The following is a 17,937-nucleotide window of genomic DNA, read 5'->3' on the forward strand; positions in this document are numbered from 1 at the left end:
GCGAGAGACCAAGCACCCTGACAGCAGAAACTTTGCTCTCTCCTTGGGCCTGCAACCAACGTTCCCAAAAGCAGGCAGGAAACACGATATGAGGAGTTAAACACAATCTCGGCACTCTGGAAGCCTACGGTTGTGTGTGTTATTTGATTTTTCAAAAATGCTAAACAGGATGGGGTTCAGAGAAGTCTATCTCTCATCCTGGCTCCCCAGAGCAACCACAGTACCAGTTTCTTGTAATGGATTATTCTAGAAGTGACGGAAGCCTCTGTACAGTCTGTTCAACTACCAGTGGGTCATGGCTGGGAACTGTGTGTCCTTCCACTCCTCCCAGGACCCTGTCTCCCTCACACCATTTCCACCTTCCTCCTCTGCTTTCCAGGGGCCCCCTCCCAGGCCAACAGACAGAGGGACAGCTGTGCTATGACGGGGATCAAGGCCACTAAGGAGACAGCTGAGCCCCACTGACGGCCCCACCCCCTGTACCGGAGCTGCCCAGGCCTTCCTCTCGTGGACACATGGTTGTGCAGGACAGCACAGATGCTGGGGAGGCCAGAGTGGGCGTGCGGCTAGAGCCCTTCCTGCACCAGGTCGGGGGGCACCTGAGCGTGATGAAGTACGATGAGCACACCGTGTGCAAGCCTCTCATCTCCCAGGAGCAGAGGTTCTACGAGTCTCTGCCTCTGGCCATGAAGCGCTTCACCCCGCAGTACAAAGGTGAGTGTCCCCGGCAGCCGGCTGCAGCTCTGTGTGCCATCGTGGCGCCATTGTGCCGCCATCGCAGGCCAGGCTCCTGGACGACCCCCCAACCCCCACCGCCTCCCCAGGTTGCCATGGAGACAGGCCCCCTCCCCACAGTCTGGCTGGCCCTCGCTGTCCTAGTTTCTCTGAACTCTTCAAGCCTCCAGGCCTGGAGTCTAATACCATTTGGCATCCCTACAAACGAGCTCAAGGCACTAGGCTTCGAGGAATCGAGCGTGGGGTGAAATGATACCCCGGCCCCACCCTGCTCTGCTAGGGAGTCTGCTCTGTGGTTCAGGGGTGCCATGGCTGGGTCCTGTGACTGGGGCTGGGGAAGACAGGGCGGGCCACGGCCTCTTGTCCCTCCATCTGGAGACCCAGGTGGATGGATGGAGCCTCAGGCCTGGGTCAGGGCGTGAAGGAGCAGGGACCTGACATGTTTAAGAGACAAGAATTCCTCATTCTCACCTAGTGGCCAAGCCGGGGCCATGGGCTGCCTTCCAGGTAGAGCTGGGGAAGCGGGGCACAGAGCTGTGTGTGTTCTAGATCTGAGTGCAAGGTGGGTTCAGGAGGGTGAAGGCTGGCTGGGGAGGGCCGCCATCTGTGGGCCTCCAGGCAGAGGCCCTCTGGGCAGCTGGCCAGCATCCACGAGGCAGGCCTTTTGTCCACACCCAGCCTTCAGTAAATGCGGCTCACAGGGCTCAGGGCAAGATTGCCTGCCTTGAACCCCTCAATGGGACGAGTCCCCAGAGAAAAGATCTCTTTTAAAGGTTTTAAATGTTGTGACTACAAGCTTCTGCCCTCAAATAGGCATCTGCAGTAAAAGTAATGATAATATCCAAACAAGTCAGTCAAAAACTTACTTGCATTTCAATGATCAAAATAACAAGGAAAAATGGGGCCTAGCTCTGTGGGTGTTTCTTAGAGTGTGCTCTGGGACTGACCAAGGCTGGTATAGGGGTTCACATGCAGATTCCCAGGCTCCTATGAACCAGAACCCTACTCCTATGAACCAGAACCCCTGAGGGCAGGGCCCAAGAATCTGTATCCAGCATTCAGACTGAGACCCACTGTTGGGAGCCAAGGCCTTGAGCCCAAGCACCGCTTCAGTGCCGGCTTGCGAAGACCTTCTGAGAGTCTGAAATGAGGCCTGTGAGCACCACATGCTGGGAGAGAGGGGGGCGGGTGGCTGGTGCGCGGCCTGTGCAGGCCTCCCCTGGGGCCTCTGGGGCCACAGGCCGGGGTTGCCCATCCGTTGTGGGTCACTGCCCATGTTGTCAGAGCACCCACTGGAATGAATGTCTGTCCTTTCACAACGGAACTCAACCTACCAAAGGGGTGGCAGGACCCCGCGTGGGGGGGCCTCCTGCCCACAGCATTTCACGCCTGTTGGACATGGCTCTGGAGCTGAGGCAGATGGCCGGGGCAGCCACAGGCAGAGCAGGAAAGTGAAAGAGGCTGCTTGGTCTCCAGGACCCCATTCCAGGACCCCAGCCCTCCCTGGGTCCTGTCTACAAGTGCCCATTCCTCTGAGGGAGGAGGGGCACCCCTCCAGGGCACTCTCGGGCACTAGTCTACTGTCCAGACCCCTACTCTAGCCTGCCTCCCAAGCTAGGTCAGGGGGTCATCTAGCCCAATAAGGAGGGGATGTGCCTTACCCAGAGTCACTCAATGAGTGACCTCGGGTCAGGGGGACTTGAATGCCCACAAGCCTGCCACAGGGGGTTTCCCCCAGAGAGGGGCTGTTTCTGTAGTGGCCACTGTGTGCCATGGAGCACAGCCTCTCCCTTCTCATTGCTCTGCACTGTGATGAAATCAGAGAGCGCTGGGCAGGGACATCACTCCCAAGGCTAGCCTCCCCATGCCAGGAGCTTGCCCAGACCTTTTGCTGGGCTCCTTGGGCAGGACAACATTTTGGACCTGCATCTCTCTGCCTCCCAGTGTACCTGTCAGCTTTGGGTGAGCAAAGACATACTCCTAAGTCTGGCTGGTTAACAGACGAGCCAGATTCATATTATACACGCCGGCAAATAAATGCTCTCATGAGCTTAAAAATAAATACATGACAGAACATTCCCGGAGGCTGGGGAAGCTGCTTGGCCAAGCCGAAATTGCTGAGATGCTCTGGGCATGGCAATTGTGGCAGTAAGCACTCTTGTCTGCCCGGCTGGCGTGACTGCAGGCAAAGCTCTGGCTGTCCCCCACTTACCCCCAGCCAGGCAGAGGCGGCAGAGTGTGGGGGGCCCATGTCCCTCTGGGCCTAGCTCCCATGGACACACAAAGCAAGCCAGAAGCCAGGCTGGGACCAGCACAATCTTGACTAAAAACCAAGCCAAGCCCCAACGCGTCTGGATTCCAATGACCGGCTGCTTCGGTTTAGAGAAGCAACCTGAGATCATCTGCAAGGCAGCAATCGGCTATGCATCTCGGGCTTCAGAGCAAAGTCTGGGCTGAGCTGGAGAGAGATGTGGGAGAGGGAAGAAGACAGGTGGAGACACAGAACCAGAGGCGTGCAGGAAGACGGAGAGGCAGGGACACGAAGTCTGGCTGGGTAGCTCTGACAATATGAGAAATAGAAATGATTTTTGGATTTTATTGGTTTTGGGTTATTTTGCACCTCTCCTCGCCTCCATTTATTGAGGCAGTCAGATCTGATGAGATCAGACAAGAGCTGGAGCCTAGAGAAGCAGGAGAAGGTCACGTTTCTTGTCCTTCCAGGGAGGCCTTCTGGGCTGGGGCTCCCCAAGACAGTGGTTTCTGGTGAGCATGTCCCAATCCCACAGTCCCACAGCAGAAAAGGCCAGAGGGTGAGCCGAACTTTACAAAAGACCCAAAAGGGCCATGCCCTTGGCTGGCCCACCGTCCTGGACTCCCCAGCAGCCACGAGGCTCCAAGCTCCCCAAGGACAAGCTCAGAGGCTAGCGCGCTCTCCTTTCCCCACGGTGGAGGGGTGGGCTCTGGGGCCAGCGCCAGCTTCCAGGTTGGCCCTCCCTGGAGCAAGCAGAGTGGCCCTCCTGCCTGAAGAAAGAGGAACGGCAAGAGAAACGCCGCGTCCTTAGGCTTCTTGGCACTCCCACCCCTCTGAACCAATGACCTTCTCAAAACAGGTTTCTCTGTTCGCTCCCATGGAACAGAAGGGCCGAACCAAATGCGATGAGGACACAGCAGGAGCGTTCCTCATCCACACACAAGTAAACACAGCATGACAACACTGGAGTTTCCCAATAAAGTCCTTGGCTCCGTGTTACAGCTTGTTCCCTCTTCCATAGCCATGTCTGCTGTGGCCCTTCTCAGAGCTCCGCCCCTTACTGTGTGACCCTGGGCAAGTCATTCCATCTCCCCGAGTCCCCGTGACCACAGGCAAGGGCCTCGCAGGCTTGCTGTCACTCAGTGGTAACAGATGAACACGGCACTGATTAGCATGACTGCAGTTCCTTCCCCGACCTGCCATCAGCCCCCCATTCTCCCAGGTGGAACCCCTGGGTTCAGGTAAACGACAAAATGCCAGGTTCAAGGATAGTATTATTAGTTGTATCATTATTAATTCACAAGATTCAGGGGCCTGAGATGAGCTGAGGCAACGCAGAATTTTTTTAAGGAGCTGGAAAGAACTGAATGTCACTCTCGGGCTGCGAAATTAGGGCACTGGGAATCTGAGATGACAGGACTAGCCCAGAGAGGCCGCTGAGCTAGGCACAGATGGCCCTGAAGAGCGACTTGCTGAATTAGAGAGCAGCCCTGGAAATGAGCGTCTGCACTGACCAGCCTGGGCAGGGACGCAAGCAGGGAAATCAGCTGCCTTGAGCGCTGGTTCAGCAAAAATTACCACTCGCGCTGAGAAAGTGACCAAGTGGCAGGGGAGAAAATAAAGACCTGAGAGGGACCTGATCACATGCAGCCCCACCCAGGTCAGAGTCCCAGCAGGCAATAAGCGGAGTGCCAAACGGGCTTTAAATGAAGAGAGTTTTCAAAAGGATGGCTCGTAGACATGCACATGGGATTAAGGGAACTGGGGGTGATGAGGCACGCAGGGACCAGCACCCCTGAAAGGCTGTGACCACCCCTAGGCCTGAAGGGAATGGGGTCACCGACCCAGTGAGAGGGAGGCCGCAGAAGGACAGGACCATGCTGTGGCAGGAAGGAAACCAGGAAGATAAACACCTCGATCTTTCTCTGGCCCCAGTCCATCTCCTGCCGATGTCCTTCGTTGGCCCAGCCCCTGGGAAATCAGGGGCACTGAAACCACTGGTGCACTTCACAGGGTCAGCCTGCCAGGCACAGAGCAGGGTGGAGCCAGGTGCCGGGTGGCCTGGAGGGAGAAGGAGCCACTGGAACAGTCAGGGATCAGCTGCAGGAAGAACAGGGAACCGAGGACTCCAAAGCTACCTGTGGGGCTATCTCCCTGCCACCGCCAAGAGCATAGCTCCACCTCCAGCAGAACTCGGGCGAGACTGGGCACCCATTTAGAGCAGATGCTGAGCCCCATGGGGGAAGGCCTGGACTGTGCCGCCAGAGCAAGAAATCCAACAGGGGTGACCATGGAGCCGCTGACACGCATGCCAGACCTAATTACCCAACCTGGCCCCTGTCCCGGAGAAGCCAATTAGCATGTTTGTTCACTGGGTCTCCTCACACTCTCCACGCTCACAAGCAGCCACCAGAGCGGGCTCCTATGCCTTGATTACAAACTCGATGGGCAGGAGTTACCGTAGCTGGAGAAATCCCAGCAGCCTCCTGTTTTCTATCAGAGAACCATGTTCTGTCAGTAATATTCATAGGCTGTGGGTCTAAATGAAGGAGATGGCGGGCATCCGTGTTGAAGCCAGGATGGTGGATATGGGAGAGGTCTAAAGGATGGGGACAAAGAGGCCAAGCCCAGGAAGGGTGTCTGAGGCAGGCTTCCTGGAAGAAGCTGGTCAGACAGAATGGGAAGGGAGAGAGAAAGGATGATGAAGGAGGCACAGGGAAGTTATGGGATGGGCCCCAACTTCCCTCACGGCCTCCCTGAGGCTCAGGGGCCCTCTTGGCGGAAGACCGGCTCCAATGACCCTGGGTTGGGCCCCACTGGAACAGCTCTGTTGTGCCTGGGAAGGTGCCAGTGTGCACCAAGGAACCAGAAGGTGAGAACAAAATGTACGGGGCTGGCTTTGTTCAAAGCTCAAAAGGGCAGAGAGATACAGGGAAGGAGAGCTAACGCCCTGTCCAGCCCAAGGCTATTTTCTGCAGGCTCCGCGGCCCTGGGCTCATTTTGGAACAGTCCCTGTAGCTCTTCCTTGAGAAAGCAGTTAGGGAAGGGGGGGGTGTTGATCAGTGCCCTTAAACTGCAATTCAGAAGGATGTCACGCCTTGCAACATGTCCACCAGGTAAATTCCATCTGGTTTCCCCCTTCCCCTCCCTCTGTGTGCTCTGCAGGCACCATCACGGTGCACCTCCAAAAAGACAGCCGAGGCCATCTCAGCCTGGTGGCCACCCCGCTGAAGGAGAACCGGGGGCCCTTCAAGGTCTCCACGGAATCGGCGGCAGTGGCAATATGGCAGACGCTCCAGCAGACCACCGGCAGCAGTGGTGGCGCCCACCCCCTCGTCCAGTGGCAGCTGGCGCACTCGCTCGAGGAGAGGTGAGGGCCACATGGCAGGATGACAGCTAACCTAGCAGGGACCAGCTCTGCTCCCACCTGCGCCAAGGCCCACAGCTTCCCAACAGGGCCGAGGAAGTGACACATTCCCAGGAATCTCCTTCTAGAAACATCCAGGCGACCAAAGGAAGGCATGAGTTTTCCTTTATGTGGTTTCAGAGGGGGGACTCCACAATGTATTTATCTCAGAAGCTGCCACATACACAGGGTCCTATACGGAACAGGCATTTCAGCACATACTTGTTTAATTAAATACTTATTTTACGGAGACCGTGCAGTATCTCCGGGTGGGGGTGGGGGGAATACAGAAACCCAGAGAAGTTGACGCAAGGGAGAAATGGCTAATGGCAGTCCGAAGTCACCATTCCCCAGCAGTCAGGAAGGGACTAGGAGAGAGGTCAACACAATCCCCCTGCACCCCTCACCCCCACCGTGGGATCTCAGAGACCAGGCAGCTCAGGGCACCCAAGTTCCCAGAGAAGTCTCCAAAACCTCTCTGATAATGTTAGCTGACCTTTCTCAGATGAAAAGGACCCCTGGGGACTTACAAAACATTTATAGGAAACAAAAGGGAGCTAATACAATGAAAGTGCCTCCTTTCCCCCAAGGAGCACAGCAGATCTAATTACGTTCTCTTGGCTCAGAATCAGGAAGCCGGTACATATTATCACCATTTCACAGATGGGGAAGCCGAGATGCAGAGGACTAGAGAGAGGGCAGACCAAAGATGCAGGATTCCCGGCCCTAAGGGCATTTTGAGGTCTCAAGGAAATAGTGCCACAACACACTCACAGCCTAAAACCCCAGCCTTCTGATTCCAGGAAGGGTTGCGGTCCCCACACTGCATCACCTCGAGAGTGCAAGAGGAATTCAGATCACTTATGAGTGAACTTAAACCACCTCAGCCCTCTGAGGAGGCTCCAGGCTCTAATGAATTCTTCTGGGGTTCGGAGAGACGCCTGCCAGGGCTGCAATGTGGCCCGATCTGGTGCCCAAGGCCTGAATGGGGCAGCAGGGGCACTCTGAGGCCCTGTAGGCAGCGTGGAGAGCAGCTAGGGGCTGTCTGCATCAGAGCCCAGCCCAGGAGAGCCCTGTCCGAGGGACGGGCACCTACACCCAGCCCTCCGGCCACGGCTGCTGGCCATGGCTGCTCTGACTGCCGTGTGCTTCCCTCTCCCACAGACCCGCCACGTCGCTCTTGAGGTCCGAGTTCCATCTCAATGCCCCAGTCTCCACAGTCATGGAAGACGCTAAAGGGAACCAGGCTGAGAGGAGGAGCTTTAACCCATGGGGACTGCAGTGCCACCAGGCCCACCTGACCCGCCTGTGCACCGAGTACCCGGAGAACCAGCGGCACCGTATCCTTGCCGGCACTCCCTGCTGCCTGTCAGAGGCCAGGGCGGCGGGAGGAAGGGGGTGACAAAGACAGGCAGACAGGGGAGCAGGGCCGGGAGGGGGAGACACAGACATGGGTGCCAGGATGGGGGGGGCAGGGAGAGACAAGTTCAAGGGAGACATCGAGGCACAAGCCCTCAAATCTGGGACCTAGAAGATATCTAATCCCTCCAAAAAATAAAAAAAGAAAGAAAAAAGAAAAAGAAAATCAGAGATTATGGGGGAAGTCGGACTGGGAATTAAGCTGAACACAATGCCCATGGCCAGGCCGCTGGCTGTGTCGCTGCTCCCACCTGGGCAGAGGGGCTGGGCTGAGGGTGTCTGTTGGCAGACAGGAACTACGACAGCCATGCTGGGCGGGGGTGGCAGGGGGCTCAGAGGGCTGGGTGGGTTCCCCACACCCCAGCCTCCCTTCTAGCGCTCCAAATTCTCCCGGCAGATGTCTCCCTGTGGAGCTGATGGGGTGTGGGGGTGCAGTGCCCCCTCAGGGCAGTGCCCGAGAGGGAGACTCTTAGGGGAGGCACTCCCCACTACCACCTCAGGCTGCCATGTTCTCAGTGAGTACATTTAGGCTTGAAATACCCCTTTGTCAATGCTGGGCTCCTTCCTGCAAACGGGTGACTGGTTCCACAGTATTTACTAAGACACATCTGCAACCCTAATCCCTAAGAAGCTTTTGCAGGATAATTACTCTGCTGAAATTAATATTCCTGCAACTCATCTCCAAAGCTAACATCAACCCACTTCTCCCAAAAGGTACTGGCCCATTCAGTGACTCAAGGTTTTAGCCTTATGATTTTCTGCCGTAAAATGTAAATTGGGCATGGCCTGCCAGGGATTTCACGCCTGCATTTAAATTTCAACCTCGGAGCAGAAAGGAAAAGGAGAAGAAGCTCCCGGAGTCATAAACTCCCCCTAAATAAATGGACTTCTTAAAGCAGCCTGCTAGGCTAATACTTTGCATTCTTAAGAGGGGTGATGGGCTTGTCCGTGCGAAGCAGGGGGAGAAGGAATGGCACTCTGATAAGGGGGTCCCGGGCAGTCATGGGGCCGTGCGAACTGCCTCCATAGGGGCCACAGCTTTCCAGTCCACAGAGCCTTCCTGAACTTAGCCTGACCAGGGTTTCTGCTGCTGGAAAATGTCGTGTCACAGTACAAGCACCCCTGTATCCTGGACCTGAAGATGGGGACCCGGCAGCACGGGGATGACGCATCTGAGGAGAAAAAGGCTCGTCACATGCACAAGTGCGCGCAGAGCACCTCGGCCTGCCTGGGTGTGCGCATCTGTGGGATGCAGGTAGGCGGCAGAGGGCCCGTCGTGGGGCTGGGGGTCCTGGTGTGTCCACTGCGACACCACCGCCCACAAAGCCAGCCACACAGGAGGGTTTGCGGTAGGTGGAATTTCCCAGGGGCCACGTGGGGCCTGTCCACATGGACAGCAGACCTCTGGTGACAGTGTGTGAGCAGGGGCTGGGGAGAGAACAGAAAAAGAGCTTCTCTGTGCACTCCGTGGCTTCCTTGGTCTCTGGAAGGGTAGAGCTGAACACTCTCCTTCTCAGGGGCCATAAGGCACTCTGCTCTTCGAATTCCTACTCCTTGTCTTCTGGGGGTTTTTTGCTGTCTGTTCTGGTTAAAGAAGTGAGAAGGTCGTGGCCTGCTCAGCTGAGGCAAAGGAACAGTTAATTTTTTTTATTGCCCAGACTCTACCCCATTTTTGCAGCTGACGTGGCTCATGGCAGGGGCTGCAGAACCGGAAGAAATCAACTTTCCCCCACTCGTTTGCTCTTACCGTCTATCTCCTCAAAGCAAAACCAGACACTGATTTGATGGTACACGTTGAGGCTTTCCTTAATTGAAACTGCCACCCCTTGAAGCTGGAAGTGGAGTCTATAAATTTGTTGCACAGATGTCCCTCGGAAGGCTTGGAATGCAGTCCTCAAGAGAATGGAGTGTGATGATTTGGGGTGTAAACGGAATCTCTCTCCGGACCTCCAATCTTCTGAAAACGATCTGATTTATTTAGATAGTGACAAGTGTCATGTGTTTATGATGGCTAATTTAACAGCCCATCTCCCGCCCTCCAAAGCAAGTCTAGCATAGCCTTCTGATTTTTTTTTTTCCCTACACTGGTTTTCCATACACATACCACGTAATCTGAAGGCGGGAAAGACTTGAGAAACTGTCTTGGCCACATATGGGCTGCCCTTTCCAGGTGTGCCAGACAGAAGTAAGCCAAGTCATGGCCACGCCAGCCACTGGCCTCAGTACAGCCTCTGAATGAATGGGAGCAGCTGCCACTGTCCCCCCATCAGCATCTTCTCCATCTGCTTCCTTCTGGTGGCCAAGACATGACGGGGGGGGGGGGGGAGGAGCTGGTGCCAAGTAGGAGCCACCAGCCCTGCAGAGCTGCTACGAACCTCTTCCCCGTTCCATCCAGGTTCTCCTCAGCAGCACTGGCTGCTGGAAAACCCCATCCCTTCCTCATCCAGCCTATCTTCTTATCATTTTATCTTCAGTCAACCCTGCTCTACCCCAAAAGCCGTGACGGTTTCCTTAGAATCTGCAGAGAAAGGACTTTACAAACTTTACTGCGGAAAATTGAATCTAGTTGGCTTTCCAAGGCCATTGGCTGCGATCTCAGATTCCTGCTAAAGCGTTCTAGCTTGGGTTTGCTAATATTTGAATTGAAGAAGGCCAGGAGCCAGGGTTTAAATCACGATTTGGATGACACTAGAAATTTACAGCAAAGGCGATCCAGAGCTTTTTGTTACGGGTGGAGGGTCACCTTCATGGGGTGAAGGATATGTAGACCTTGGATTCTTATTAAGGGCTTGCAGAGAAAGCATTTTAAAATGTGAAAGTTCCCCTGGCGCTTGATGGAAGATCATCCTTCCATTCATTTCAGCCATTCCTGCCCTGCATCTCCCGGAAATCTGTTTATATATCAAGCTAGCTTGTAACCCTGCAACCACAGCAGTGGCAAGCTTTCTCTTGAGTTGGCAATTCTTCACGTTTTCTTTCTTTTTTTATTATCAGGTTTATCAAGTTGATAAGAAGCACTTTCTCTGCAAAGACAAGTACTATGGAAGAAAACTCTCTGTCGAGGGCTTCCGACAGGCCCTCCATCAGTTCCTGCATGACGGAACCCGCCTCCGGATGGAGCTCCTGGAGCCCATCCAGTGCCAGCTCCGTGCCCTCCTCTCGGTCATTAGGAGCCAGAGTTCCTACCGGTTCTACTCCAGCTCTCTCCTCATCATCTATGATGGGCAGGAGCCACCAGAAAGGACGGTCCACGGCAGCTCTTCTGGAGGTGTCAGCAAAGTTGACATCCGGATGATCGACTTTGCCCACACAACATACAAAGGCTCCTGGGACGAGCGCACCTCTTACGACGGACCAGATCCAGGCTATATTTTTGGCCTAGAGAACCTCATCCAGATCCTGCAGGACATTCAAGACGGAGAATGAGGCTTGTTGGGCCTATCCAGATTTTTCTAGAGTATAGTTCTCACAAGGGACCTACTGGTATCCAGGGTACTCCAGACACGGTCAGATGTCTTTTTGTGATAATGCTAGCCACATTCAAGAGCCACACAGGGCAGAGGATATTAATGGCTGCTACAGAAACTAGCTCTGGAGGTAAGTTCACATCCTCTGGCATCTTCTGCTAATGCCGGTTATCCAAGGCTGGACAGCCAGAGTGGAATGGCACCATCATGGAGTACACTGGAGGGCTGTGGCATGAGGGAGAAGCCAGCGTTACAGTAAGATTCTAGAGAATTTGCGTTGAAAAATGCTTTTTTGTTGTTGTGCTGACGTCTTGGCAAGCTATGAGGCAAAAAACTCTACTTGAAGAAGACCAGAAGAGTGAGGTCACGAGTGAATGGTTTTTTCTGCTCACACAGGCAGCCCACCCCAAGAGCAGACAGAGCTCACGAATGACTGTCTCTTACCTTCCTAGGAGGCATTTCGGTGGGGCAGGAACACATGGGACTGATCTGCCCGTCTCGCCAGCTTCCTACCCAGGGTCTGAATGGGCAAGAGCAAACCACACAGTCCTGGCAAATCGAGCCCTTGGGTTCTCCATTTCTGCCTGAGGAGATGAGGGTCTCTTTCTAGACTTCTGGGTACCTATTGGAAGTGATGCCTCTGTGCAGTTCTGGCCACAAACCAGCTCATAAACCGCAGTTCTGGTGGCAGGGGGGCTGCCGAAAGGATGAGCAATGCTGTTAAATCACACTATCCGCTTTCTATTTATTTATTTTGGGGGCGGGGTGGGGAGTCGGGAGAGAGAAGCCTGAAGGGCCAAGCAATCCAGGCGCAATGTTTACAAGACTGGTGGACAAGTGTAAATACGGAACAAAGAGCAAACAGTTCTAATTAATTCCTTCTTCTGCCTCGTGGAAACCTATTACAATGCCCTTGAGTCGAGCACGAAGATACGTTACCCAATTAGGGAAATAAATTTGTTAATAAAATTGCTGAGGTCACCAGTGATTATTTGGTGTACCTTATTACTCTTTCTGTTTGTTTATTCTGATGATCACACTGTATGGCATTTCCACTTTATGGGTAACTAGAACAGTTCACCGATCTCCTGCAATCCTTTGGGGCTCCCAGGGGGGAAATGGGAGCTAATCAAATATTTCCATGTATCTACAAGGCACGTACCAGACCTCATAAGTTGTCCTTTTATCTAAACTTTCTACAATGCAAAGTCAAATAATTTTTATATTCTCCTGGCTAATTACAATCAACCTTCAAAAAAGCCACACTCACAGAAGGAAAGAGTCCTGGATTAAAAAATATATATATATATTTTTGTTGTTGTTTAATTGTAGGATACATTATATGGATTTCGAAGCAAGTTAACTTCCCTAATTATGTTTGGCTGAGGTAACGACATGATTAATTTGCATTTTCTGCACCCATGGTGGGAGAATTGAGTCAAAGTACATTGGGTGGCAAAAAGGAAGTCAGCCGAAAACTAAATATTTGCTAATGACAAAATGGAGCCCTAAATATTGCTTTTACTATGCCACTTCCTTGCTTGAAAATCTGCTTCAACTAAGTCCAAAACTTCTGCTTCCTGGCCCCGTTCTCAGCCCTGGGCGCTGTGGGACCTACCTGAGGATGGGGGTCGGGGGGGCAGCAGGGGGCAAGGACGAGCGTCAGCTAGAATGGAAGTCTTTTAGGGCTGGTTGGCCCATGTCCGTAACTGTGCCACACTCACCCATCCATGTGACCCATCTTCCCTCAGTTCCTCCTTTATCCAACAACGCCCTTCACAGGAGCCCTTCTCCCCACTCTGCCAATCCCTCCAGGTCCAGACCAAACCCCCACATGCCCCAGAGGATGTAGCCAACAAAAGTGCAGTTTGCTACGAGGCGCAAAGCTGGTTCCAGGCTGTGCTTCCCAGACCCCCGGGCTCAGAGGGGTTGCTGCTGTCTGGAAATGTGCACAAGGTTTTCCTGACTCAGCTGAATGAGTCCACCCAAGCACTGCAAACCCAGGCCAAGAACAGAGAGGTACGAGAAGAGAAGATGGCAGGCATGGATATATTTGATCGTCAGAGAGAGTTCACGTTCAAATGGCAAAAGAGGTGAGGGGGCCCTAAATATCCAGTACCCGGCAAGTATACACCAAACTAGGCAGCTCTCCCCTGCTGATCTTTTTGCCAAGCACTGGCGAAGATCCAGCACTTGGGAGTGAAGATTCTAGGCAAGGAGGCAAAGGTTCTGCACATGATCTGATAACAAACCATACAGAGACAGTACCCTGGGATACAGAGGACTCATCTGTGTGGTACAGAGGATCAGTCCTACACGCTGAAGAGGTCAGCCCACAGCCAACAGAGAAATACACATCACCTGACAGCCGACCCTCATCACAAAAACTGTCTGTGGAGGTTTCTGAAGGAGGTGAGACTTCACTTAGGCCCTGAACAGTGACAAGAATGGATAAGGGGCTGGCTGAGCGGAGGGAAGGAGAAGACCAGCCTGCTCAGTAGACTGTGGACAGACCAACCCATCCAGAACGGGGGTTTGGTGGCTGGGAGTAGTAGAGCAAAGAAGAGAGAAACGGAGTGAGCCCAGAGGGTGGAGACACTTGACAATCTGGCTGAGGAGCTCATGTGTTTGTGATTACATTAATCTGTCCTTCCTTCCCTCCATTCATCCAACCAAGGAATATTCTCCGAGCACGCGGTACATATGGCCCAGTGCTGGGACCTAGGCAAGAAAAAAGGAAGGGTGAGGGTCAGGTCATTATCCTGAAAAAACCTTATGACTTAATGAGAAGATGAAGACCCTCATGTGAAAATATCAGGAGTGCTTCAACAAGGCCTGGGAGCCGTTTGCTCAGCCATCCAGAGTGCTGGCCAGGAGAGACAGTGAGGTCTCAGTGCCACATGGGGAGATGACAGAGGTGGTGTCTGAGCTGTGCCTTGAAAGGGAGGCAAGACTGAGAGGTGATCAAGAAGGCAAGCATTAGGGACAAACAAAGCAAAAGTAATCAAGCATTTTGCTCAGGGAACGGCAGGGTCGGGACTGGCTGCAGGGTTGATGTGAAGGCACCAGGAGAGATTAAGATGAAAATGGAGAAAGCCCAGCACTGAGGACAGTCAGGGACCTCCAAACCTTCTGCTTCTACCACTCCCTCTTGTCCAGAAGCCTGGAAGGGCATCCTCCCGCCTGGCCTTCCCTCCCCCAAACTGGGGAGCTCTCTTCTGAATTAAGAAACACAGGGGTGTTAGTCAGGTTGGACTAACTGTTACAACAAACAATCCCCAAGCAACAGTAGCTTTGCATTCCAGTTGGGTTTGGTCAGCAGAGAAAGGGCCTCAGCTCTGCACGGTCACCCACGAACCTTCCATCTCGTAACTCCAGCACCTCCAGTCGACCATGAGGCCTGAAAGTCAGACGGCACCCAGGAGGCACACCCCCATTCTAGAGGCAAGAACCAGCCATGGACCCTGCCCAGATGCCAGCAGGCTGAGATGTCGTTTAACCATATGCCTGGAAAAGGAACTGGGTTTGATGAGAAGCTAGCCAGTCTGTTATGACCTCCAAAATCCTCAAGTCGAATTGATACCTAATTTAAGGAGGGAGAAGGAGAGACATAAAGAATGAGTGAGGACGTGGAGGGGCAGAAGCAAGGGCCTGCCGGTGCCAGGGCTGTGGGCTCTGACGCAGATCCTTCCCCTTCAGCTGCATCCTCCGACCTGAGTCCAGAGAGCTGACAGACTTCTTCCCGTCTCCCCACCTCAGTTGCCCCATCTGCCCCCCAGAAACTCTCACTTGGTCCCTAAGACAGGTGCTGAAGAGCGGCAACCACTCTTGCCCTCCCCAGCAGGGAGGCCAAGGACAGCCAGGGAGATAGTCACCCAGGCCTGCCTCCTCCCTCTGGTGCTCCCCGTGCAATGGAAGAGGAGGCTGAAGAGCAGAATGTTATTACAGCTTTTCCATGATGCAATGTCATCAGGAAGCCCTGGGCCTCTGGGCAGCACCCTGGCAGGTCCCATCACTCTTCCCAGCTGCACAGAGCCTTGTAGCCCATGCTGGAAAGGGCAGGAAGCGGGCTCATAAAACAAATGGCAAGGCAGGACCACTCATCAGCAGCTCTTCAAAATGATCTAAACTTCTGACTTTTGATTTAAATCTGCATTCACTGTGGCCAAAAACATAAAACAGAAGATGAGGGAAAGAACCAGAATGAAGGCTTGGGTGCCAAGAACTAGAGGGGAGGGAGGGAGGCATAGACAGCCCTGGGACAATATCAAGTTGAGTGCCAGCCAGGCGGGCTGACTTGCAGCCAGGTTGGGTCCTTTTCATTATGCATCACTCAGAACTTCTCCCTTCTGTTATGAGTCTGCCGTAAAATGGGACAGGAGCTTCGAGAGCTAATCTGAGGACCAAATCCAGACATCTACCTGCTGCTGATGTGCCCTTCACCTTTCTCCCTCAGACCTCTAGAGAGGAGTGTCTCACGGGGGCAGGTGGGGAGACCCGGGTCCAGACTCTGACGTGACCTGTTCTCTTCAGAGGCATTTAGTGGGAGAGCCTCTGTCTGAACCTGTTGTCAGAGAGTGGCTAGTGTTCTACAGGGACCCAGAGTGGCAGGGCCACTCCTTGAAATGGGCGACAGGGAAGGCCTCTCTGAAGGGACATCCACTAGAGCGAAAGGAGCGAGGCAGGGCCTAAGGTAGATGACAGATGTCTCCAACAAGTGGTGGGGCTTTGGGTACGCTGGGCTGAGCTTTAGGCCACTGTGAGCCTACCCTGGAATACCGTGAACACCTCTGAGTCTTGAAAAACAGTTCCCCTCCAGACAAAGGCAGCTATCTCCCACTGGCCTGCCCCTTCCGGTTCAACTTTATGCGGGGGCAGGAACCTAACTTCTCCCTTGCAAGTCCATGCCCATTTTTTATGGTAACAGCTGGAATGGGCAGCCGATCATTTCCTCCGGTTGAATAAGTTGAAAGAAGAAAAATCAGGCAGTCATGCCCCACAATACAGCTAAGTATTTAATTCGTTTTGAATGTTTACATTATTAACACCAGCATTACAAAACGGTATTTTTACTTTCAATGTGCAATGATTTAAATGTGCAATTCAGTGTCTCAATTACTGGGATCGTTAGAACTTGAAACACTGAAGCCGTGCTCCCTCCCTGAGGTGCCTGTTCCTATAAAGAGCTACCAGAGGACAACGCGGAGCTGAAATACCCGCCCCATTCCAAATGGATCCGGAGGTACAGCCCTGGTGGGGGACTTCAAGAAGCCAGGGGAGCTTACATTCAGTGTAGAATGAGTGACAGTCAGCAGGTGGGTGTTAAATGGTCATCAACTCCCTGGGGACTGGCCCTGCCAAGTCATATTCCAGGCGGTGCCTATAAATGTGTCCAGAAGGGCACTGGGTGACTGACAAGCCAGTGGGCCCGGACTCTGGTTCCAAACACCCACACACATGAGAAGGCGGGGGCGGGGCGGGGCACAGGTAACACAAGACTGGAGAGGGCCCTAGAGCCCCTTAGGAAACTATAATGCATCCCGAAAGACGCCATTCACGCAGCTCCTGTGAGGATACTGAAGGGGCATCCTGATGGCGAGGGTGAGAGTGTAGGCTCTGGAGTCAGTTGGCTGGGGTTCGAGTCTAGGTTCCGTCACTTACCACCCAGTGACGTTGGCAAGTCCGCATCCTCTCTTTACCTGAGTCATCACCTCTGTAAAATGGGGATAATAGCAGTCCTTCTCTCTGAGAGCCATATCAAGCACGAATGAGTCACTACTGTATGAGGCATTTAGAACAGAGTCTGACACAGAGCAAATAGTCAGGTGTCACTTTATCATTAGAATGCCTGTTTTTTTAAGACGAAGAACTGAAGATCAGAGAGATTAAATAACCTATCATATGCTGGCTGTTCTGAAGGCTTCTGTGCTCCCTCTGCCAGGAAGCCACTCTTGCTCCTTCTGTGACTAGGGTCTCTCTCATACACAGGCCTCCTCCAGACCACCCAGACCCACCCCTGCCCCAATCGCTGTGGACCCAGCACCCTGCTTTGAATCTCTCCCTAGCACTTATTGTATCTGAAATTATCTTACTCACTTACTAAATGACTTAATATATATAAAACACTGTTATTATCATTATTATATGTCTGTTCAGTTGTTGTCTGTCTCCGCCCACTTACATGTAAACCCCACGGGATCAGGGCCCTCGCCTGTCCTGTCCACCACCGGGAAGGAGCTCAGGGGCTGCTTCATGGGTGTGTAACCTCTGCAGTCACACAGTGCTCTGAACTCCAAAGAGCCCCACACTTGGCTTAATGCTCCATGGTTACTGTCTCAAAATTCCTTTTTTTTTTTTTTTAAGAGATTTTATTTATTTGAGAGAGAGCATGCAAGAAAGCACAAGTGGGGGGGGGTGCACAAAGGAAGAGGGAGAGGGAGTAGCAGACTCCCCGCTGACAAGGGAGCTCTACACAGGGCTCAATCCCAGGACACCAAGATCATGACCTGAGCCAAAGGCAAATGTTTAACTGACCAAGTCATCCAGGTGCCCCTGTCTTGAAATTCTTACTATTTTAATAAGGACCTTTCTATTTTCACCTTCCACTGGGCCTCCACAAATTACACAGATAGTGTAATCAATGAATGGATGAAGGAATG

At 53.2% G+C, this 17,937-nt stretch overlaps 1 protein-coding gene across 1 annotated transcript; it reads left to right on the forward strand.

The window, feature by feature from the left end:
- Positions 1-443: 443 nt before the first annotated feature.
- On the forward strand, positions 444-12,241 carry IP6K3 (inositol hexakisphosphate kinase 3). The gene is made up of 5 exons (XM_044255136.1): positions 444-714; positions 6,152-6,356; positions 7,557-7,732; positions 8,891-9,066; positions 10,806-12,241. Exons 1-5 carry the CDS (start codon positions 516-518, stop codon positions 11,235-11,237), a joined length of 1,188 nt encoding a protein of 395 aa, XP_044111071.1. The 5' UTR covers positions 444-515; the 3' UTR covers positions 11,238-12,241.
- The last annotated feature ends 5,696 nt before the right edge of the window (positions 12,242-17,937 follow it).

Source organism: Neovison vison, chromosome 1 (genome assembly GCF_020171115.1).
Source record: "Neovison vison isolate M4711 chromosome 1, ASM_NN_V1, whole genome shotgun sequence".
In the NCBI taxonomy this organism is placed as follows: Eukaryota; Metazoa; Chordata; class Mammalia; order Carnivora; family Mustelidae; genus Neogale; species Neogale vison.

Coding starts and splice junctions, on each gene's coding strand:
- IP6K3 (XM_044255136.1), top strand. CDS start 516: ATGGTTGTGCAGGACAGCACAGATGCTGGGGAGGCCAGAGTGGGCGTG. Junction 715..6,151: donor CTTCACCCCGCAGTACAAAG/GTGAGTGTCCCC, acceptor TGTGCTCTGCAG/GCACCATCACGGTGCACCTC. Junction 9,067..10,805: donor TGCGCATCTGTGGGATGCAG/GTAGGCGGCAGA, acceptor TTTTATTATCAG/GTTTATCAAGTTGATAAGAA.